At 39.7% G+C, this 24,371-nt stretch overlaps 1 protein-coding gene across 4 annotated transcripts in view; it reads right to left on the reverse strand.

The window, feature by feature from the left end:
* Nucleotides 1-24,371, reverse strand: part of kcnip4a (potassium voltage-gated channel interacting protein 4a) — a 164,466-nt gene that overhangs the window by 48,584 nt on the left and 91,511 nt on the right. The window contains exon 1 of one of the 4 annotated variants that reach the window (XM_085400237.1): nucleotides 23,033-23,388. The exons of the other annotated variants lie outside the window; for them this stretch is intronic. Within the exon in view, the coding sequence (XP_085256363.1) occupies nucleotides 23,033-23,087 (55 nt within the window). The 5' untranslated portion in view covers nucleotides 23,088-23,388. Of the gene's footprint in view, nucleotides 1-23,032; nucleotides 23,389-24,371 lie in introns of those variants that run through there. 4 annotated transcript variants of the gene reach the window in all.

Raw genomic sequence — 24,371 nt, forward strand, 5'->3', positions numbered from 1 at the left:
TTAGTAGAAATACTATGTTTTAGCACAAATACTATAAAAAGCAGAAATACTGTATTAGGCACAAATACTATAAAAAGCAGAAATAGTATGATTAAGCATAAATACTACATTTAGTAGAAATACTATGTTTTAGCACAAATAGTATAAAAAGCAGAAATACTATAATTTAGCACAAATAGTATAAAAAGCAGAAATATTATAATTTAGCACAAATAGTATAAAAAGCAGAAATACTACATTTAGTAGAAATACTATGTTTTAGCACAAATAGTATAATAAAGCAGAAATACTATAATTTAGCAGAAATACTGTATTTACCACAAGTACCGAAAAGTACCAGAAATACTATGATTTAGCAGAATAGCAATAACTTACAAAATTACAAATATGGAGGCATATTGAAACAGAAATGAAGAGAGGGACACACAAACACAGGCTCTAATCCAGTCAATCAGTCTAACCATATTCAATTTAAATCCTACAATGACATGCTGCCAAATAAGGGCAGGGTCCTCTCTCTCCCACTAAACACACACACACACACACACACACACACACACACACACACACACACACACACACACACACACACACACACACACACACAGGGAGAGAGCTGCCGAATTTAAATCCACCAATCAGAGTGGCTGTTTACGTTTTCCCGCCAAAAAAGGTGCATCTTTTTACACACGCAGCACAGAGAGGCACAGGATTATTGCAGTCTATTTCTCATAGTGACGACTCCCCTCAAACAAATGACCATAATTTCCTAACCGTAGGGGCTAGAACGGTCATTCTTACACCGTTTTGTTCAGAAGACATGGGGGAATATTCCAGTGTTTACAATTTATCATTAAAATATGAATTATTAAAGATATTTGACTTCTAATGCACCATAACTGAGTAGAGCGAAGCAAAAACTGCCTTGACTTGCCCTCAAACAACGCTTTGTAACTTGAAATCTGTTTGGAGTATCGATAACATTCTTTCACCGTAAGAGACAGCAGGCTTTGGTGAACAATCATGGAAATTTTCAGGTCTCTGTGGAAATCCAACAAAAAGTTATGACGAGAGAAAAAAGTGGTTCATTTCCAGACTTTGAAATCTGAAGAAATCTGAGCGAAGGACGAATTTCCTACCCTCAAACAAGTCCAACTCATTTCAGAACGGTAATAGTTGAGAAAGAAATTCTTGAATTGTGAGCGTCAGGAGTGTCTGAAGATATGCCGGGACAAGCCTCATGTCTTAACTTTGCTTCGTTAAGGAGATATGACGATTCGAATATGCCTCTCATTCCAGAAATGCAGCGGTGATTTTGAACAAACTCTCCATTGACTTTATATGGAGAGTTTTCTGACCTTGTGTTAGTCTGAGGAGATTTGCGAAAGTTCTAGGAATACCACAACAATGATAGGGACATTTTCTGAAAGCCAGCAAAAATACCTACGTTTTGATGTATAATTTGTGGAAGTTGAGTAAAAATTGAGCAAGTAGCAAACAGTTGTTCGGACATGAAGAGAAGACTGCAAAAGCTTCAGTGTCACACTGGAAGCCAAGAGCATAGCAACCATAACAACGCATGTATTTTGTGAAAAATCACAATTTTGCAACTCAAAACTTTAAGAGGCATAAAAGTAAAACAGTAAAAGATTTGAAAAAGCTGAATCATACCTGAATAGCCCAATAATTTGTGAACATTTTAAAATTTGAATGGTTGTTCTAGGTGAAAATTTGAGGAAGTAGTTAAGTTTCAAAAACAAGCAAAATTTAGCAGAATTGCTGAAGTTTCCCATTAATTTCAATGGGACAAATTAAAGGAAAAAAGTGGAATATTTTAAAAAGTATAATAGTTAAAAATACCAAAAGATATAGCCGGAAAGAGCAAAAATAGCTGAATAGTTTAAAATTTGAACGGTGAAAATCGGCTGAAAATTGTGGAAGTAGTTCTACGGCGAAAAGTGTACGGAAGCAACTAGAATAAAGTATAAAGAATAAAGAGAAACAGGAACTCAATAGTGTGGATGCTTAAAGCATCCACACAATTACTCAACAACTGATGTAATATGACTGTAGTAACATTGTTCTATTTTAGAGATGGTATGTTTGAGCTTTTTATTTAGAAAGAAATGCAGAGCTGCGATGTGGCGTGATGATGTGCACTGCTATACTGAACACTGTTACACATGCAGCACATGAACAAGAGAAACTGTCTTTATCATCATTCTGAGTTGTTGGGTGGTGGCAAAAATACATCTGTGTATGTGGAGACACCATCAATCTACCTTGTCTTTTTTTACTACTGCAGGTATGTGAGTCGGGCTTTTTGGTTATTTTCTGAAATATGGGTGTGTGTGGCCTCAGCGACATTCACAGGAAATGCGTTTTCCGCTACCAACTACATCTGCTGTGCTATGGCGATGCCTCATCATTCAAGGTTGGATGGCTAGTAAACACATACGCTCGTCCTCCCCCATTTCCCCACCTGAATCAGTTCTGTCCGGTCCAATTCACCAACTCTGAAAGTTACAAACATGCCCCAGGAAGCCCTTACTTTTAAAGGTAATGAGCCAATTCAGAAAGCAAACCTTACTTGTTATACGCTTTTGCATTTTAGTGGATTGCATGTTTCACCGTGTTTCCATGCAAAAAAACGAAAAAATGCTAATTCTATCCATAGCATGGTGTCAAATAAGGAAGAAAGGGAGAAAGACCTATAAATTGCTCAAATACTTGACCAACCAGATCATAAAGGATGCTGAAATTTAGCTCCAAGAAACAAAAGCACAATAAAAGAAAAGGCAACGTGTTGAGTGATGGGTCGGAAATTCCCTTTGGAGGCAATAAGCCTATAAATGAAAGACATTCATTTTCTCAACAAAACGGCAGCCATCTCTCTCTACAGCAGAACCACTAGATCTTTATCAAACTCCCAATTCATTCCACATGATTAGTTGTAGTGAAGGGAAAGGTCAAAGGTATTGTCTGCAGGTGGACAGTAATACAAAGATCCAGACAGCGTGCTACAGGAGATAACATTGAACTCCTCCTTTCTGTACCTCTGCAATATTAGCTCCTGCGCGGCTATCTGCTGGCTCACTGTGGACAACACGTGAGGCCAAAGAGCAGGACTCGAGTTGTCTTTGCACAGCCAGCCTGTCATCTGATTTATGATGCACCATCCTTTCAGCAGCAGCAAAGTACCAGTCAAGCTGAGCTTCGAGTGCAAAGGTCGATGGAGAACATGCATTAGCAGGAACAGTAAAAAGAGACCAAGGGTGGCATAAAATGGCAGACAGAATACAGGACGGCTGGAGCCACTGTCCAAAGGATGAGATATGACGAGCACAGTTCAGCAGAAAGAAAAAGATGCTGAGAGGAAATCGATATAGAAGGCTGTTCCTAAAAGGAATCATCAACGTGGGTATAAATTTATTTAGCAGGATGTGGAAAAGTGATGAGTAGTGCATGAGCTATTGTGTCAAAGCACTGCAAATACTAAACTTTCTGGGTTATAGAGAGCACGCATTGTGTTGAAGCTATTAAGCGCCAAATCAAATATTTATAGTACTGCTGAGTTTGCTACTCAAACAGACACTGATTTGATGGATCGTATCAAAGCAAAAACACGTGAACCCAGTTTATATTCAACAGCAAGACAGAATGAGGAGACTGAGCTACTGAATTTCAGGTTAATGCTTTTATTTCCTCCTCTTCTTTCAGTCGTGTAAACTTAACTGGCTGACACTCCGGGACTAATTCCCGTGTTTGCTTCAAAGTGTAACTTCATTCACCTGTAATTAGAAATAAACTCTGATAAATGAGTCCCAATAAATCTCATATCCTGCGTTCTGAGTTCGGTAGAGACAACTCTGGCTAGGGATGCTTAAAACCATCTTTGCACTGCTGCATGCTGCAGGGCATGCATGCTTTATCATATTCCTGATTCTCCAATTAGGAAAAAACAAATACAAACAATTTACTTTTGCCCTGAAAGCCAGGATAAAATAATTATGCCATAAAGTATCTAATGAAAAAATATCTGTATTAAATAAACATATCCACTTAATATTCCAAGCAAGGGGATCTCCTGAGGCGAAGTTTGGTTGAGGTGTTAATAATCTCGCACTGCTAAATATTCTGGTATTCAATACAGCTTCATTTCTAGTTAATTGTGTCGAGACATCCCCTGCCATAACAGTATTAAATGTGAGGAAATAATTTATGAAAGCTGTTTGGTCCACAGATCAGATATCATTTAGCAGCGGAGCATCCAGTAGAATAATGTTTTATCGAACCCAGAGATACACTTACAAATCAAAAAAATGTTCATCGTGCATAGCGAGCGATTTAATATCACGGGCGAACATGAACCGGAGTTCATTGCTGAAGAATTTCCTGATAACAGTGGGCTGTCACAGTGGCACAACAATAAATAGCACCACAAGCAGGTACTGCGTTATATTAGGAGGTGGTAAAATTATGTGAGAATGCACAAACTGAGAAAACTGCCACAACAACAACATGAAAGTGCAGTTAGTCTGCATTTTTCATGAGCTTATTCGTCATTTCTGGGAATAAAAAGGCTAAATAAGCAACAAGACCACTATATCTGCTATATTTTGGTAAAACCATAATCCGAGTTAGCACTATAATCTTGTTACAGTATACTGCAACCAAATTTTTCTTAACTTGCTTTAATTTCCTATTATAAAATAATTGTGCCAATCTGTTAGCGAAATGGCTTGTGTGTATTAGGGAATAAAACTTGATTTAGCTTTAACATTTATCATGAGGCTTTTATCAATGCCTGAAGGCAAGCATGTAATGATTGCACTGAATATAATCCCCTTCATACAGTTCTACACTGTGCACAGTCCACTATAATTTATTAACATTTCAGTGTGATAATGAGCTTTTCCTCATGTTATTGTTGGAATCAATTCATAATTTTACAAAACATGAGCATAAACTCGGACTATTTCCCACAACGTCTCCCTCTCCTTACCCCAAACCCCTGCAGATGGCTGCCCCTCCATAATCCTGGTCCTGCTGGAGGTTTCTTCCTGTTAAAAGGGAGTTTTTCCTTCCTCCCGTTGCCAATTGCTTGCTCATAGGGAGTAGTCTGATTGTTGACGTTATGCATCTGTTATTAACGGGTCGTTATCTTACAATGTAAAGCACTTTGAGGCAACTGTTGTTGTGATTTGACGCTATATACAAACAATTGAATTGAATCAACCAAAAGCAAAACCCAAACACGGAACAAACAGATATAAACATTCAAACACAAATGTGTGAAAGGAGGAGCTAGGGTGGAGGTGGGTTGCAAAGAGGCTTGCAGATGCACAATGAGATTTACCAACTGGATGAGTAAAGGTTCCATGTTCTAAAACGTCTACGTAAAAGGAAGGAGAGGTGATTTCTAAATGTTCTGCATGCTCCAAAAAGGCTTAACTCTACTTTTCCTTAATATGTGAACAGGTTCCAAAACCAAAGACCAAGCTTAAGGCTTTTAGTTGGAAAAAGTAGATTTTCAAGAGGAACATGAGATTATACTTTGTTTCCTCATGGAGGCCATACAGATTCCAGCACTTAGAAGCATTTGTTTCTACATACAGCTAAGCTCCAAAAAAAGCTTAAACCTCATCTTCCCTTTTACAAATGTGCCTGCAGGATGATCCCCAAAACAAATGAAAGCATCATACGTTCATGATTTTCCGAATCAATCATTAGTAGCTCTCTCATTGCAGAGATTGATGGCAGAGTAAAACTGAAGCCTGTGGAATCATCCCTAACAGAGTTTAATTCAGCAGAAAGACACAAGACACAACAATATTTCTCTCATACCTGTCTGAGGCTCTGGGCTATTATCCAAAATTATAATAAATTGCAGATTTTTTAATATTCCTCCACTGAATAATATAGGACTAGATTTGTGAAAAATATGTCGAGAAAGTAAGATGAAGGCAATAAGGAGCACATTACTCATGCTATGAAGGGGACTAAATGTTTTTTTAAAAAGAGAGAGAAATCTTACATATTCCACTTTATTTAATGTGCTCTATACAAACATGAGCCTCCCTTTGCTTTGTGCCCACATTTTAAAAGTTAATAACTGTCACATCCACATGTGCTGTTCTAACAATATTTAAATGCTTTGTATTTTGTTTAAAACTCACACTGTAGTGTGCTACTTTAGGTTTTACATTTGGTTTCAATTTGAGTTTAAGTGCCCTCCTGGTGTTTCATTTTCTATCTACAGAGCTTTATTACTGCACCCACTTACTACATTACTAGCATTTATATGGTTGCGCTGCACTTTGTTAGGTTGGTGTGCAAGTGCAAGATAAGACAATTTATGTTCTTCTTACCAATTACTGCCCATTAAATCACACAGCTGGAACTGCTGGAAAACGGAATCCGCCTGATAGATACTGGTTTGTTTTTACTAGAGAACCTGGCTTTGCCTCTAGCTCCCAATCCTGGACTCATTAGTACTGAGTGGTGAGGCTGACTGTAAACTCTGGTTCCCTCTGGTGGCACATCTGCTAAACATGCACGTCAAAGAGAACATTTTTTACATAGGTTCAACTGTAAAACCACATTAAAAATGTGAGCTTATCGCAGAGAACAGTTATGGGCTTTTTAATGGACTGGAACTACTCACAGTGGTGTAAACATACAAATAATGTACAATAATAACTGTTCTCTGTGTTTATTATGTTGACAGATTCTCTGGTACACAAAACCATTGTAATAAAAGCTACACAATGTAATAAAAAACACACATAAACAAAACACATTATATCTAAAAGCCGTGTCATGGCAGCTTGAATGCCAGTGATTAAGCATCTTTATGTATTTTTTTCCCCAAACACAGTACTGTGTTCGTTCGACTCCAAGAAATCATGTTTTATAATGCAGCCAAGCACATCAGAGCACTCGCTTAGCAAATATTATTAGGATGCAAATACATGTCCTCTCCATTCACTATAGACCAGAGTAGGTAGGTAGGTAGGTAGGTAGGTAGGTAGGTAGGTAGGTAGGTAGGTAGATAGGTAGATAGATAGGTAGATAGATAGATAGATAGATAGATAGATAGATAGATAGATAGATAGATAGATAGATAGATAGATAGATAGATAGATAGATAGATAGATAGATAGATAGATAGATAGATAGATAGATAGATAGATAGATAGATAGATAGATAGATAGATAGATAGATAGATAGATAGATAGATAGATAGATAGATAGATAGATAGATAGATAGATAGATAGATAGATAGATAGATAGATAGATAGATAGATAGATAGATAGGATAGGATAGATAGGATAGATAGGATAGATAGATAGGATAGATAGATAGGATAGATAGATAGGATAGATAGATAGGATAGATAGATAGGATAGATAGATAGGATAGATAGATAGGATAGATAGGATAGATAGGATAGATAGATAGATAGATAGATAGATAGATAGATAGATAGATAGGATAGATAGATAGGATAGATAGATAGGATAGATAGATAGATAGATAGATAGATAGATAGAGAGATAGAGAGATAGAGAGATAGAGAGATAGAGAGAGAGATAGAGAGATAGAGAGATGAGATAGATAAGATAGATAAGATAGATAAGATAGATAAGATAGATAAGATAGATAGGATAGATAGATAGCATTAATAAATAACATGTGCACTTTTGTTCTTCTTTTAGCTGCTGCCTTCAGGGGTCGCTACAGCGCCTATCTGCACCATTCACCATCTCTAGCATCCTCCTCTGTCACACCAACCCTCTCCATGTCCTCCTTCACTACATCCCTGTGGTCTTCCTCTTTTCCTCATAACTGGCAGCTCTGTCTTCAACATCCTTTGAGCAGTATACCCACTATCCCTCCTCTGTACATGTCCAAACTAACTCAGTCTTGCCTCTCGAACTTTGTCTCCAAACTGCTCAACCTGAGCTGTTCCTCTGATGAACTCGTTCCAAATCCTGTCAATGAAAACCTTAACATCTTCAGCTCTGCTTCCGTCTTTCTGTTTGTGCCGCTGTCTCCAAATCATACATCATACATCTTTCTGTCTCTTACGCATCATCAGTTGCTCTGGATGGTTGATGCCAGGTATTTAAACTTACCTACCTTCACCAGCACTTCCTGTCTCCCTCTTATTCACACATGTATTCTCTCTTGCTTCAATAAACAACATGTACACTGTAAATCTTATAATCTTGGGACACAGTCTGCCAACCCAGCAGGTGAGACCTGTGGCATGAGGGGTGCACTGTGTTCAATGAAGGTGAGAGCATACATTATTCCATCCAACACATGAAAATAATTTGTCCTCCTGAAGTCTAAGAGTCTAATTTACACACGGTAATGGCTATGGCAGCATGTACTGGCAGTGTGTTTACAGAGTCACAGCTGATGAAAGCCACACCTTCAGCAGCAGCCATGTAAATGGCTGCCCTTGTCAGCTGTCACGTCCCACTGCACTGGTGACACACTGCTGTCACTCACTGTCACACCACTGAAGAGAGGCACAGACACTGAAAAGAGCCATTTGGGTCTGGCTGTGTTGCGAGTCTATTTTTATCCAAAAACCATCAAGTGGGAGAGTGCCACAGAGTAATAATCAGCTCTACAAATTCCTGATATATTTCCTGGTTTATTGTTGGCTTGGTTTTGGAGAGAGCATGTCAAGTTAAAAAAAAATCAAGTCCTTTGTTTTGGTTGGACCTTTGAAAAGGCACTCATACGGGACACTTCTTTGCTTTTATGACAATAATTTTCATAGCAGACTTTTAGTAGAGGGTGTATGGAATCATCCGATTTCAAAGTGCTTTAATTTAGCAGCTGTTGAAGGGTAACGATTGAAACATGTTAGAAAGAGCAGCTTACACATAAGTAGCATTACAAGAGCAGCAGCTGCAGTAAGCGTGGACACAAAAATATGGGATGAGTTTGACTATCTACCTGTTGGTTTTAAAGTTATTTTAAAGTCATATCCCTGAATTTGATTTTTGGTGACATAAATCATCTCCACGTTTCTTTAACAAACCTAAAAATACATTCTTTCTTCTGATTGGTTGAGTTCAGTATCGACCACAAACAAACTGCATGGGACATAAATGGGATTTTCTCACAGTCCCACGTGTGAATGTGACTGTTGCTGTTGGCGTGCTTCAACCGGGTGTTCGTGTCATGAAAAACATGGAGGGAACATTAAAAGTACAAGTGGAACGAGCAAGTGCTTTTAATTTTGAATTGTCAAACGTTGGCAAACATTGGTCCAACACTGGCAACCGACTGCTTTTATCCTGGCTGGTCTGAAGATGTTTGCCTTTCGCAGCCATAAGGCAAACAGCTTGGCAGCCTGTACAGTAAGTGGAGCTCATAAACAACAGGTGGTCTTCTGTGCCGGAGAGACCCAGCTCCTCAATATTAGATTCACACTTTGGTGGGAAAGATTCAGCATGGCACCTTGACAAATCTCCAGTGGGCGAGGGTTCAATCATTGTTCCCTCCTAAGCCAGGAGAAAGCGAACACCAAAAACAAAATGAATCATGAAGCAAAGGCATCTTTGAGAGTAGCCGCAACCAACAAGAAAAATTCAGATGAATATAAATCACTGCTTTTCTACTTCAGTACCTGAATTAGTGAAAACCTTTCATCCTTAAAATGACAAAGAACAGGATTTCATCTGGATTTGAACCCTTTACGTTTCCAGCTAATGAGAGAAAAGCAAATGTCACTGTGGCAGTTTAAAGCCCCAACTATAAATTCCAGGTTCTCAGCACCAGAATGAAATCCAGTCCTCATCATCATCATCTCTCTCTCTGTCTCTCTCTCTCTCATTTGGATAAATAAGTTAAACGACCCACAGATGATGCAGGCTTTCACGCCCAATTAAATTTAATTTCAATTTAATAAACAAACCATCAAAGTGGAGGCGCAAATGTCAAGAACCCACAAAGACTACCGGGTGTAAAATGAAATCCTAAAATTACACTGAGACGCAATGAAAAGGAATACAGTCAAATTATAATATTTGGATGTGTGTGATGTGTGAGTCATCACGACTGTTAAACCAATTAGCGGCAAAGTCAGGTGACTCAGAGAGATGCAACATATTCAATTAAAATAGCTTGAAGGGCGGACGCAGAGGCTGTCGAGGACTTCCGTTTGACGAGCAACAGACAACAAAGTTGACCTTATAAAGTCCACAGAGCACAATCACACAGCGAGGAGACAGTAACATCCATCTGAGCCTCTAATGCTCACACTCAGCCTGTAGCATTAGGTCTATTTTCAGGACATTTGCAAAAGGAGTCAGACTTGTATTGTATATTGCTCAGTGTCCACTATCACACGTTTTAACCATCAAAACACAAACATGTCAACATTTTTAAAATCTATGTAAGAGGACCTCCACTGTTGCACAGCAGGTAGTCTTACTGTAATAAACTACACTCTGCTTTTACAAACTTTCAGCAACAAGTGGTTGAATGCCAGGACAGAAATGATTTAGCTGTTCCCTTACCATCATAGCCAGATTCCAACAAACCAAACTGCTCCAGCACCTTAACGAACAGGACCACAACTACGAGCACGGCGATCATTTCCAGTCCCTCCAAGTTCATAGTCAACATGTCGGACAGGTCATAGGGTGCCCATGGCCAACGATGCAGAGCTCAGTGTTCAGCACTGTCAGCAGGCCATTTAACTCCACTTAAGAGCCCTGCATCTCTGGCTCTGATGAGAAACCGGCACAAGTCAGGGAGGGAGGAAGGGGGAGAAGAAGCACGTGGAAAAGAAAGGGGGGGTAGAGTGGCAACGCTAAAGATGAGGGGGCGTGAGGAAATGGAAAAAGAGGCAAGGAGGGAAGGGCGAGGAGAAGGGATGAACCTGATCGTTGTGACAAAGATAAATAACAGACAGAAGGGTAAAAGAATGAGGAGAGACGGTGAGCCACCAGTTGCTGTGGGATGTGAAGCACTGATTACGTTTAGGTGTGCTCACATTTTTATACACTTTTTCTTGCTAATGCACGAGAGACAATCGTTACCTGTCAACATAATCCTAATTTTACACACAAACACGATGGATGGCTAATTTAATCATTAACACTCATTTCTATAAGCTTCAACAATAGACTACATACAAAAAAGGTAGGTTGCTTTGCTCTGTTCTGTTTTGAAGGCTCAACTATTTACCAGCTAATGCTAGCTAGCATTATCAGGCTGCAACCGTCAACTGTGGTTGTGTTGCACAGACAAATATCAATACTAGTGCAGACCTTGTAAAAGGTTCCAGTAACACAAGTCAAGAAGTCTCAAATCACTGACTTCAGTGTCTCTGCAGACAGTGACACTGTCACTGACACCCAGTCAAAGTGGCCATAACCTAATTCTCACAGTTTGAAATGTTGGGTTACAAAGGAGATTAACCCTGCATGTAATTTCTCACACAGAGTCGCCCGATTGTTGGGGTTTCGCTCCATTATTGTAGTGTCTTTACTTAAAACACTATGAGGTGACCATTGTTGTGATTTGGCACCATATAAATAAAACTGAATTTAATTAAAAATTTAGAGTTTTTGTGGATTAGTTACTGTTAGTTACTTTCATGCTCTTGTTTTTTTTTTTTTTTTTTTACAAGTCTCTTTAACATGTTTCCCAGCCATCCCCAGTGTTTCCCCTCATGCAGAGTTGATTTGTATATTTGTGTGTGTAATACTTTCATTTGTCTATTACTTCCTGTTTTGGCAGTCATCTGTTTCCTGTGTCTTGTATTTACTCATTATTCTCATTGGTTTCACTTGCTTCTTGTTACCCTTCTGTGCCCAGTCCCCTGATTAAACCGTTGTGTAAACCATAAATAGTTCTTTGTCTCTGTGGTTGTGTACCTGCCACATGTGTTTGCTCTTGTCGTGTGCCTCTGGCTATAGTTTGCTTTTCCATTTTGGACTTTGTTTTTCGCTTTGCCCTTTGGATTTCATGTTTTCCTTTATGGACTTTTGCAACAGCCTAATTAAACGTCTTGCCTTTTGTATAACCCCGCCTGCCTTTCGAGTCTGTGTTTTGGGTCCTCAACTTTTACACAGTCTGCATAATCTGCAGATTGTGACAGAAGGTCTTGACCTTTCTTAAATGCCACTTACGAAAAAGATAGCATGATAGAACGATGAACACGGCCACAGTGTGCTTCGCTTTCTAACCCATGCTGCAATCATTTATGCGACTGTCTTTAATAGACAAAACTTTTCTATAAGTATCGAATTTGCGCGATTTTACTCTTTTTTCCCTTTCCCTGAACAAATTAATTCAGTAGTTTAATAATTAATTATAAAGGACTATCCAAAACACCTGTGTAAATTAGAGGTGATATCAGGCTTAATCAAGGCATTGACAAATCAAAAATACTTGCCACAATCGAGTGAAATGTGATACTGACAAGCTCAACTAATCAAAAGCAGGAAAAGCAGGTTGAAAACTCAAAATCAGCTTAACCCAGAGTGATTGTCTGAAAATCATGGCAAATCGCTCTAGTGATTGTCTTGACAGAAGAAGACTGCAAATCACTCAAGTGATGATGTGAAAATGTTTTCCGTCTTTTCTTTTTTTCAAACTCTGTTAAGGAACTAATAGCATCGTTGATTGAGGCAAGACACCAGAGAAAGTTGGCAGGAGGACTGATGAGTGTAAAATGTCAGCTCGTGAAAAAAACAACAACAAAAAAACAACATGTGTCTGACCTCCCCGTCACCTAGACTTTAAATAAAGAGCAAAACTATAAGGGACGGATGATAAGCGAGAGGTCAGGGAGAAAGACAACACTGCAGATGAGAGGGCTTTGAGGTTTCTGACTGCGGTCAGCAGTCGATGAGGTCAGAGTAAAGTAATCATCTGGTGTCTCCTGATTCTCTCAGTTCATAGTTGTTGATATTGTTTGTATCGTTTCCCTATTTATCAATATACGATATTACTTATTAATCCAGAAAACAGCCCAATTCCTTCACTAACAGTGAGTGAATTCCACAATTCATAGTGTGACCTGAATGTGTTTTTAAAATAGGTCATGCAAACTTAGGGCATCAAGCTGCTAAAAACTGATGAAAGGAGCAAGCAGCTTCTGTCAGATTTTCAAGATGAGCCAAAAAGTGAAATAGTTCTTTCCATTCAGAGCAATAGTCACAACTGCCTGGTGCAGAACCGCAGAAATATGCATGTTTAATTAGGAAAAAAAGTGACATGGTAGTTTATAATTAAAAGCTGCTCCAGAGATAAGGTCCCTTACACACCCTCTCATGGATGGGAGTGATCATTTCCACATTTAATCTTCGCAGCCCGTTGGCTCAAATGAATTGTTAGGACGCTGTTTTGCCATGGAAACAACCGCTCTCTGCTGTGCATGCTATTGGGCAGCTCGTTTATCCCACTATCACTTACTTTCCTTTATTTGTGGCAGCTGGGTAAGAGCCAAATATAGCTCCCAGGTCTTGTGTGTTTGTGTGTGTATGTATGTGTGTGCACTAGCATGCTGTCTCTGGACATGAGAGGACTGGTAACTGTGTAGCTTTCAGAGAAAAGGGATTGTAAAATTGGTGAAAAGAAGGTGTGACAGAAGCCTCAGTGACAAAAGCTGTACCCCGACATGAAGAAAAAGAAAGTGTTTTAATCTGGAATTCAATAAGATTTTGCTCCTTTTTTTGTTCTTTCAAATACTAATATCAGACCACAACCTAATCGCAAAGATTATGCCTCCACTTCTCAGCATCTCAGCTCTCCAATCACCTCAAAAACGTTGCTCAGGGTGTAATCAAGGCCCTCGGCTAATGGTAATGAAAATAATCAAGGTCTGTGCATGTCATCAGCACACAGTGTGCGGGATCAATCAGTGTATGATTGGTGATGAAGGTAATTGCCACTGCAGAGGATTGTGCTGTGTTGGATGGAGCATGCACTGTACTGTAGGGGGCAGAGGGCGTCTGCAGCACCTGCAAACTGACAAAACCGCTACAGGAGAAATACACGGAGCATCACATGAGCAGTGCATCAGTCTAAAGCCATAAAAAGGCAGTGAGCCGTACCCGCTGGGAATTGTGATAATTATAATTACAACATTACACAAACAGGGAAAAATGATTTAGTGCTGATATTTGAAAACAAAGCTGAATTCCTTTATGCCTGCGCAGATTCTTCCTGGAAAACAGTCACATGTTATTATTAAAGGAATACTGATTCTATTTTAGTTTATTCCTGGTGTCGATCAATCTTGACATGTCTCATGTGTGAAAATACCAACACATAGGAAATCTTGGGCGTAACAAATAGATATTGATGACTTTTGAATAAAATATATTACACTCCTTAATATAGTGCCATACTGCAATATATACACTCCCTAGACACTTTGTTCTTGCTAATACCCGATTGGACCTCCTTTTGCTTTCAGAACTAGCTTAATTTTTCATGGCACACATTCAACAAGGTGTTGGAAACATTCCTGGAAGATTTTGGTCCACATTGACACGATAGCATCACACAGTTGATGCAGATTTATTGGCTTCACCTCCATGATGTGAATCTCTTGTTCCTCCACATTCCAAAGGAGCCCTATTGGACTGAGATCTGGCGACCAGAGATGGGCAGTAATGCGTAATCCAATTACTTTTTTCAAGTAACGAGTAAAGTAAGGGATTACTATTGCAAAAACGGTAATTAGATTGCCGTTACTTTCCCGTAGGAACGCTGCGTTACTGCGTTACTAAAACCGTGATTTTTTGCAAGAATGTCTCACGACAGTGACGTAAGCGAGTGCGCCGTTCGTGACAACAGCTGTGTGCAGATCAACAGTGGATCATATATCGAGTGCGGTGAGAGTATGAGTGTGCAGCGTTTAAAGCGTGGAAGTACTGACCTTACTTTGAGTTTGATTCCACAAAAAGTGACAAAAACATTAGCGTCCGTTGTGCGTGGGAAGAAAACTTCTTTTTACAGCGAAAAAAACCCCTAAACTTCCAAGCAAGCACCGAGTGCGCTACCACGTAATGGGAAACTCACAGAGAAACTCGCAGATTCTTCAACTGACCGCGGCACACCTGCACCAGGGTAAACCTCCGCCTACCCTACTCCTGCTTTACAGGTGAAAATAGAGCAAAAGCACCGCTGAGTCTTTGACTTTATTTATTTTCTGCTGTATTTTACTTGCATCTTTTTGAAAGAGTGAGTGTAAACACACAAGAAAAATTATTTTATGTGCTGGAATGTGCAGAAAATAGGTTTCAATGTTAAACTAATTTATTCAACTCAGAGAATGTTGCATATAATTAAATTTTTGCTTGATGCATAAAGTTAAAAGATTAAAACTAATAAAACAAGTTTTAAAAAGAGACTTTTCCATTTGATTACATTTTGTATGATGGATTATGTAGAAAAAGTAGAATTGGGCTGACAGATCTATCGCTTTATCACCTACTCAGGTTGTAAATCGTGTTTTAAAAAAGTAACTAAGTAATTAATTACTTTTGAAAATAAGTAATCAGTAAAGTAACGGGATTACTTTTTTGGGGAAGTAATCAGTAATTAGTTACTGATTACTTTTTTCAAGTAACTTGACCAACACTGCTGGCGACTGTGGAGGCCCCTTGAGCACAACTCATTTGAGCTCATGTTCACGAAACCAGTTTGAGATGATATGAACTTTGTGACATGGCACGCTATCCTGCTGTTAACAGCTATCAGAATGAGGTTATATAGGCCTGGTCATAGTCAGCAATAGTACTCAGGTAGCTGTGGGATTTAAATATGCTTAGTTGGAGTCAAAGTGTGCCAAGAAAATTTCCCCCACACCATTACACCGCCATCAACCTGAATCTTTGATACAAGTCAGGATGGACACATGTGCTCATGCTGTTTACACCTCATTGTGACCCTGCTATTCAAATGTCACAGCAGAAAATCAATACTCATCAGACCAGATTCTTTTATCTTGTATTGTCCAATTATGGTGAGCCTATGTGAAATAAAGCCTTGGTTTCCTGTTAATAGCTAACAGGAGTGGCACTCAGCGTGGTGTCCTGCTGCTGTAGCCATCTGCTTCAAGCCTAGATGTATTGTGTGTTCAGAGATGCTCTTCTGCAGTGGTTGTTTGATTTACTAATTTCTTCTCTGAAGTTTCTAATAATCAAAGGCAAATCTATGAGCACAACGTAGTGCAGATATATCTGAAGAACAAAACAAACTCAACCATTCTGCTTGTACACATTTGCTCAGCAAGACATTAGGCATTCAAATAGTCTATTTAAGCTAATGTGATCACAACTGTGATCAGTGGACCTGCAGGTATAGCCCCCCTCTTAACATAAATGCAGTGGGGGGAAGAAACGTGCTTTCCTTACGTTAAATTAAGTTAAAATTGAATTCCCATCTGCAGACAAAGCAGAGCGCTGCAACATGGCATTAAAACAAATTAATGTCTTCCATTTGTTTGGAAAAATTACACAAGAAGGCCCCAGTGGCCTGTAACCTTCAAAGAATATGGTTAATTGCAAACTGATGTGATTTGGATCCCAATAATGAGATGGGTTGTGCAGTCAAAGTTGTAGTTGAAGACATTTTCTTTCTCATGTGTTTCAAAAGAACACAGTCAAATCTGTGTGTGCCTCTGTGGTGGCTTCTGCTATCTTTTATGGTGTGGTCTGCTGGGGCGGCAGCATCTCTGCTGGGGACAGGAAGAGACTGAACAGGGTGATCCGAAGGGCCAGCTCTGTTCTAGGATGCCCTCTGGACCCAGTGGAGGTGGTGAGTGACAGGAGAATGGCGGCTAAGCTGTCATCCCTGTTGGACAACGTCTCCCACCCCATGCAGCAGACTGTGACAGCACTGAGCAGCTCCTTCAGTGGGAGACTGCGGCACCCACGGTGTGGGACGGAGAGATTTCGCAGGTCTTTCCTCCCCACTGCTGTCAGACTCCACAACAAAGACTTTAACTGAACAAACACACACATCCACACATGTGCAATAACACTAAGTGCAATAATCTTTTCTGGCATCGTTGTATTTTTACTCAGTTGTATATAGCATTCGTATTCTATTTTTATCTTATTGTATATTTTTATTCTATTTTATTCTACTGTATATAGTATATTATTTTATTCTATTCTGTACAGCTGTGTACTGTATTTATTCTTATTGTATTCTAATTTTTGCGTCATAACTTTTGCACTGTCCACTTCCTGCTGTGACAAAACAAATTTCCCACGTGTGGGACTAATAAAGGTTATCTTATCTTATCTTATCTTATCAAAGGTCTCTTTTTTTGTTTTGTTCTGCCAATATTACTGGAAAATCAGGCACTTTTATTCTGGACAGGTCTGAAATGATCAATGAAGCTAATATATAATAAGACATATCAGTATCATCTACCTGAACTGCTTCAACACATGCTTAAAATTGATTTGTTTGTGCTCAGCGCTGTTTAGATTTGCACTATTGAGCAAGCAGAACTTGGCAGAAGATAAGTTGCCTATATCTGCTGGCATTTTCACTACTTTGAGGTTTTAGCCAATGGCAATCTGACAGGGCCACATTTTAACATTCTGAATCATCACTGAGCTTCTGTTTTTTCCCTCTTCCATCTTACTGCAAGAAGCTTGTTTGTTTGGACCTGCTGCCATCAGGTGGAAGAAGCAAGAATCAGCCGGTCAAAGCCCATTAAAGTGGTAACAAAGCAAAGCACAACGAGGCTTTTCCTCCAGACACTGTCATTGCCTCTATATAATTTTAACATGCCCCAAAGAGGATTTGGGCCTTTCCCTAAAATAAAATCAACAGGATGGCAATAAAAATATTTGTAATAAAATTTTCCAATGGTATTTCATTTATTCTACTTATGAAACTGTGCTTTCTCATGCAGCCAGCCCCGCAGCAGGCCCATTTTGAGCCAGGAAAAACCCTGTTGCAGCCACTGGCTCTGAAATCATCTCTCATATTGTGAATTTTAATGCTTGATAGTCTATTGCCAAAAAAGGGCATGGCACTGTATTTTGTGGCAAGTCATGCTTTTCTCTTCACCATCATGGGGACCTGTGATGAATCTGAATACTTGTAAATGCAAAATGCCGTTTTTCATAAATGAAACAGACACAGTCACATCTCTAACTATACTTCAACATTTTGGCTTTGGATCATTGCCTCTCTGTCGTCTTATCCTACCTTTCAACAAACAGTACAAAGTGTTATGCATTATTATGGCGACAAATTAAGTATTGATCAAACCAGCGCTGCACCCAGGAGTGACAGCAAGCACCTGCGGTTGCTCTACAGATGTCAGTAGGAACTGCCGTTGTCCCACTGCTAGCCACGTCACTCCGCATTCAGGCTAAGCCTATTTTCCTGCACCTGCTGAGCTCCTCCGAGCAGGAAGCTATTCATTAATCCAGTTCTAAGTGAACCCTCTTAATACTGGTCACCATGCCCTGTGGGAACCGAGTGATTAATATCAGCGAACAAACTGCTGCACCGAGTACCACGCCACGGCAGGAAACGCAAAACAAGCTCGCAGCCCAAAGCCCACCGGTGTGGCTTCACTTTTCAATTTAAATGCTAATTTAGCGAGCAGCAAAACCAATACTGTATAATGACGGAGTGACTTTGAAAAGGACTGAGATTACGCGCTGCTGATAACATAAGAAAGAAAAGAGAAATCCAAAGGGAACTAGAGACTCCATAGGTGACCCCCCGCCTCCTCCTCATTTACTCCTGCAAGAGTAGCTGAGGGTACATTTGCATATCAGAGAATATGGATAGCTCTGTCTTTTACATGCCACATGGCTTAATGAGAAGCAGTGCCACTTTTCAGATATCATTCTGAGATAATCTTCCCAGGGAGACGGTATAGATTCATCCAAAAAGTGCAGGCTAGGCCTTACTTCATAAAGATGTTAACAAAGGGAATGTCAAGTCTTTTCTGAAGGTCTGCTTTTCACTCAGAATAATTCACAGAGACAATACATTCCAGAACTACATATTAACTGACTCCTTAGGGGATGTCTCATTAGCTTTCACTTAGTACTGTGATACTCATCAATGGACTAAAGAACCATGTGCATACCGAATGTTCTCTCTATTCTCTGTCACATTGTGACATCACCCAGCACTTCTGAACACGACGAGCAGCTCTGTGAAAAATGGTGCATGTGGCAGATGGGTTGGAAAAAAAAGATAATGAGATTCACTCAAAGTGCTTTTGGCACACAGTCCATTTTACAGTGATTTGCCTTTGACTCAGAGACTCTATGAATACAGTAAAAACAGTTCCCGCAGGTCTTTTTGAGACGGAGGAAGACGGGCACTGCTCAGATATGACTTTAATTAAACCAATTTCCAAACTGGTGCTCGAGCTAATAGAGTTTAGTTTAAATATGTTTCTTTGTTGCCAGTGTGCTCAGCAGAACCTGAAGGATTGGTTAAACACAAAGTTACAGTTTACAAGAAAAAAATAAAAGAAATAAAAATGTGTTTTTCCTATAATCATACGGGGCTGTGAGCAAACATGGTGATCGGTGGCACGGCTGCCCCTTAAAATGACATCTGCTGTCCCTGTGGTCGGCCAAAGTAGCCACTCAGTTCTGTAAACACCAGAAGGCCTGGGAGGAGAGGGGGCCAGCGACAAGAAGGATACTGGATATCTCTGTCGCCCTTTGTGTAAATGTCACAGGAAAGTACGAGAACATGAACCATCACTTGTTAGTTTAGACTGCGTGGTGCTATTAGTCCACAAAAAACAGAAAGAAAAAAAAAATCAGACTGCTAGTTCAGGATGTTTTGAACAAATTTCAGTGCGGTAGCTTGAGTCATACTGCGGTTAATGTTTTGCCGTTTCCATTTGAAGGGCTCTACCTCTGAGTGTACCTAGCTACTCCTACACAAACTCTACTCGCAGAGGCTCCCAACAACAGAAACAGGCGAGGGATTTAAATGACATCGAACACAAGGCCAAACACATCAGCGAACAACACCATAATGAGACTGGAACGTCTATTATCTTTGAAACATTTCAAACACTGTGGGGAGATTCAAAAGTGGTCCAGGTGCATGTTTGAAAAGGAGCTGGAGGCCAGACTACTTCCTGTGACTACTTACTGGACCATCAGCTTATCATGCCGATGAGTGGAGCTATGAAAATTAATGGAAAATACTAAAGTGGGTAGTGTAATAGCACCGAGGTCTCTCGGACAGAGCATCTTTTTTATGTTGTCTTTATATAAAGACCTTCTATGGTATGAATCAGTATGTTGCATGATTTGAGGAAACAGAAATGTCAGCAGTGGAACTGGTTTCAGCTGGATTTGCAGAATAAACAAAGGGTTTAAAAGGGTTTGCTTTGTTCGATTATGTAAGAGCCGTAGTTTTGTTTTTCACTTTCTTTCTGAAGGAGGCATCCATTATTCTTTTCTCTTTTTTCAGTTTGCTGATCAACAACTGAAAGTCCACAGAACAGAACAGCAGCAAATATTAAGGATGCACATTTGTGAAACTCTGGATACCAGTATTTAAAATTAAAATCTGCTCAGTGCCAATACTGATTTTGTTTTTCCAGGTTTTGGTTGAAATTTGTTTCTTAGTTTCTCAACATTTGGTGTGACATACAGTACTAGTAAAGTATTGGCTGCTAACAATGGTAAATGACATCTTATTTATACATCATGCTGATGTAACGATACTAATGTATTGCTATACTGTTGTACATCTACCAAATATTCGTTTTCCAGAAGCAAAACAAATTATTCTATTAGAATACAAATACTAATCACTTGATAAACTAATTAAGAGATCAATACACAACTTCCCAGAACATTTAAGCATGTTAGAAAGGACCTGTCAAGCTTCCTCGCATAAATAACAGTTAGATTTTTTTTAAAAAAAACTTCTGATGAATATTTTTTATTTTTTAATAAAAGAAAATAGCCTGAAGAAGAAGTGTGTGTTAAGCAGCATGTTCATATACTCCAACTAATTCTGACAATAAGGACAGTTAACAGGCTGCTCTTCAAGGTTCATTGTTGTAAAAGATGCCGCTACAGTCTGAGAGGCTAATGCCGAAATGCTTTGAATTTGCAATTTTCCTAATGGCCAGAAGGGGGGGTTCCTTCTCTGGCTGCAAAAAGATCTGCTCACTTGATCCATAACTTCAGTAGAATTCCTGATAAGTGTCTCAGTCGCTAGTTTCTTTTTCAATATGACATGATGTTAATTTTAAAATTTACAGCCCCAATTTGAGTCTAAACCGATGACGGCACGTGTGTGGTACGTGATGGTATGGTATGTATATGAACAGGTTAACTGTGAATCATAGATTGTTACAAAATGAGTAGGTTTGTGTAACTACATTGCAGCACAAACATTTCTGTGTCTTACAGATGGATCGCCAACTGATGAGGACGTGTTAAGAGATTCACTGACTGAATAGCCAAGGACATGAATTGGATGATTTCCAGTGCTCAGGCCTGACCGGTGACCAGCTGTCAACCTCACATACAATATATAATTATGTACCAGTCTGTTTTACGCACATGCACAGCGGGGCAGGCTAATACTCGCACCCAGACTCACTGCCACACGTTAGCAGCTGTTCGCTGTGAGTGAGGACAAGTGTTTTTAAAAGTAAACCACAAGGAGACCACCATGAAAAAGTATTTAGCAACAAACCTAAGGAGAAACTTAAACAACATTTACCAAGCTGAACATTTTAAAGACACTAATAAAGGAAAAGCGGATAACGCTAAAGCTAGCAAGAGCACAGAGCTAGCCACGAGCTAGCAAGCTCAGTATTAGCAAACAATCAAAGAACGCACAAGGAAAATTGTGGAAAAGGTGAATTTATAAACAGTTATAATCTTGGAAAATCAATTACGATCAGAAAAGGTCAGTATCATCTGTTAAATCTGAAATCAGTGCATCTGTATTTGCAACCAACCTAGGAAGTTAATTTGTAAGCAGTTAACTGCTCAGTTAGCCAATTAGAACCGATTTTACCAACACAGCAAGCTAAGAGTGTGAAAACCCATTTAACTGCTGTCTGACACCATGAATCCACTCTTTCATAATAATTTTATATTCTACGTTTAACTTCACAGTCTACTAACAACCATCATCGACAGGCACAGCAGTCTATTTTGAAAAATCTCAGCTCTGTGTTAATTTCCAAAAGCTATAAACACTGTATACATGTACAGCAAGCATATGGCACAATATATGCAAGAAATCTCCTGCAAGATTGTGTGTATCTGGATCCCATGTTCTCCTTTCTAGGTCTCTATAAAATGTGCTTACAGAGCACACTCTGTGATCTATTGCTTGAGAGAGTTACATAGAGCCCCTCATTCATTTTGCTTTCAAGCCCTCCAACAATACCCAAGTGAAATATGACTTTCTATACTTTACATGTCATCCATTCTGTCTCTCTCCCACTACACCACTAAATATAACCTCTGTCAGTTATTGTCCACTGGCCACCCACTGAATATTTCATTGTTCTTTAATAAAGACTGGACTTCCTTTTGTTTTGTTACAGTGACAAGCTGTGACGGTGACGCTGATCAGCACATTATTGGAGGGATACGACGTTGTAACACAAGCTTGTGCGACTGCGTTGGCAGGGAGTCGCATGTGGCATGCTGTGTGTGTGTGTGTGTGTGGGTGTGTCTGTGTGCTGTCACGGTAAAATCAATACCGGGTGAAAAGCAAATGAAAAACTCGAGCAAGTTTGTGGAGTTCAGCCTCAAACGTTTACTGAAATGCGGCGAATTTCGAGTCAATTTCATGGACTGCTGGTGTGGCACCGTGAATTCATTTGAGATTAAAAGGAAAACACAAGATTAACAGGAAACTTCCACAACACACACACATATGCACAAACACACACCATCTGTATGAAACACATCATACAGTGAAAGAGTAATCGTTACTTTACTGGTTGGGCAATTAGTTTCGTTATTTACAGATCTTCAGTCTTGCGTACCTGTCTTGCGTCTTTGTTTTGGCTGAAGAGAGAAGATGACCATTAAAGCTCCCATGATGCCCTCTAGACTTTCTCGCTTAGTGATCTAGAAGTCCTGCTAGATTTCGCACACTTTCCCTCCCACAACTGGGTCGGCTTGAGAGTGAAAACGGAGGGAAAAAAATCCAGTGATATGCTGGGATCCTCACATTAGGAGAAAATAAAGTAAAATCTGGTCTCCGGTCCAAACTTCTCCTTTATATTCACCGTGTTAGGTGGGCTGTACGTAGAGCAGAGTGGGAGTAAAACATGCGTGCCTCTGTTGAGTTTTGAATTTTGACGCGCACGCTCTGCAGACCCCCTCCCTCCTCTAGTGTTCCCACTATGAAGTGAGAGCTTGCTGGCTGATCTCTGCACTGCAAAAGCTACTTTGTACCACTTGAGCACCTAGATTAATTGAGCGCTATGAGAGAAAGGCAGAAGCATGCTGTGGAGAGTGTTTGCCGCCGCTCTTTTCAACAGACCTTTCCTCACACGGGGAGGGTAAAGCTGGAGGGAGGCGAGAGAGCTCATACTGTAGATAGCCATTTTTCCTCGCTAGCTGCCTTTTAACTACATCTCCTGCTGGGAATGGGAGGAGAAAACCACGCTGTGTCCACGGCAGTAAGTTAGAGCTGATCTCTCAGGCTGGTGGCTGGTGTAAATATTTAAATTATGTGCAACGTTGCTTGTGCATAATTTAAAGTCTTCTCGTTGCAAATGCTGACACCCATTTTATAGATTAATGACAGAGCAGTTTTAATGTAACGTAGCCCAACTACTACAACCGAGGTATAGCAGAAAACTCTCTTTTATGATAGATAACAGCATGGTATGTATATAAGAATGGTTTCTGATGCAATACTGATTCAGTACTCATAACACTGAATAAAGTCTCCTACTTCCATGCCTTTATCCACCCTGAAAAATAAAGTAATTGCCTCTTCAGCACTGATCCTGCACCCGCTTACGTGGCAGAGTCAGGCTGACTTCGTGGCAGATCTTCAGGATTACGGAGACGGTCAACAGGTCAGAAAAACGCTGAGGCCCACATCTCTTTTATTCTCATCCTTTGCTTGGAACATGTGAAAAAAAAATACAGCAGAGATGCTTTGCCTGATGTGACACATCAAAAGAGGAAAATAGAATGAAAAATACTTCCGCTCCCTATGCCACCCACACGCAATTCATTTCATGAACTGTGTGACAGCAGTCCAATTCAGGAAAAAAAAAAGAAAGAACAGCCAACCACAGCAATCAAGTACCAATTTGCACCCACTCCATTAACCTGCTTCCTGCCTGCTGTGTGTTCTTTGTTGCT

The sequence above is a fragment of the Rhamphochromis longiceps genome, linkage group LG3, assembly GCF_057381845.1.
Source record: "Rhamphochromis longiceps isolate RC_006_pf linkage group LG3, R_longiceps_female_GT1.1, whole genome shotgun sequence".
NCBI lineage: Eukaryota > Metazoa > Chordata > Actinopteri > Cichliformes > Cichlidae > Rhamphochromis > Rhamphochromis longiceps.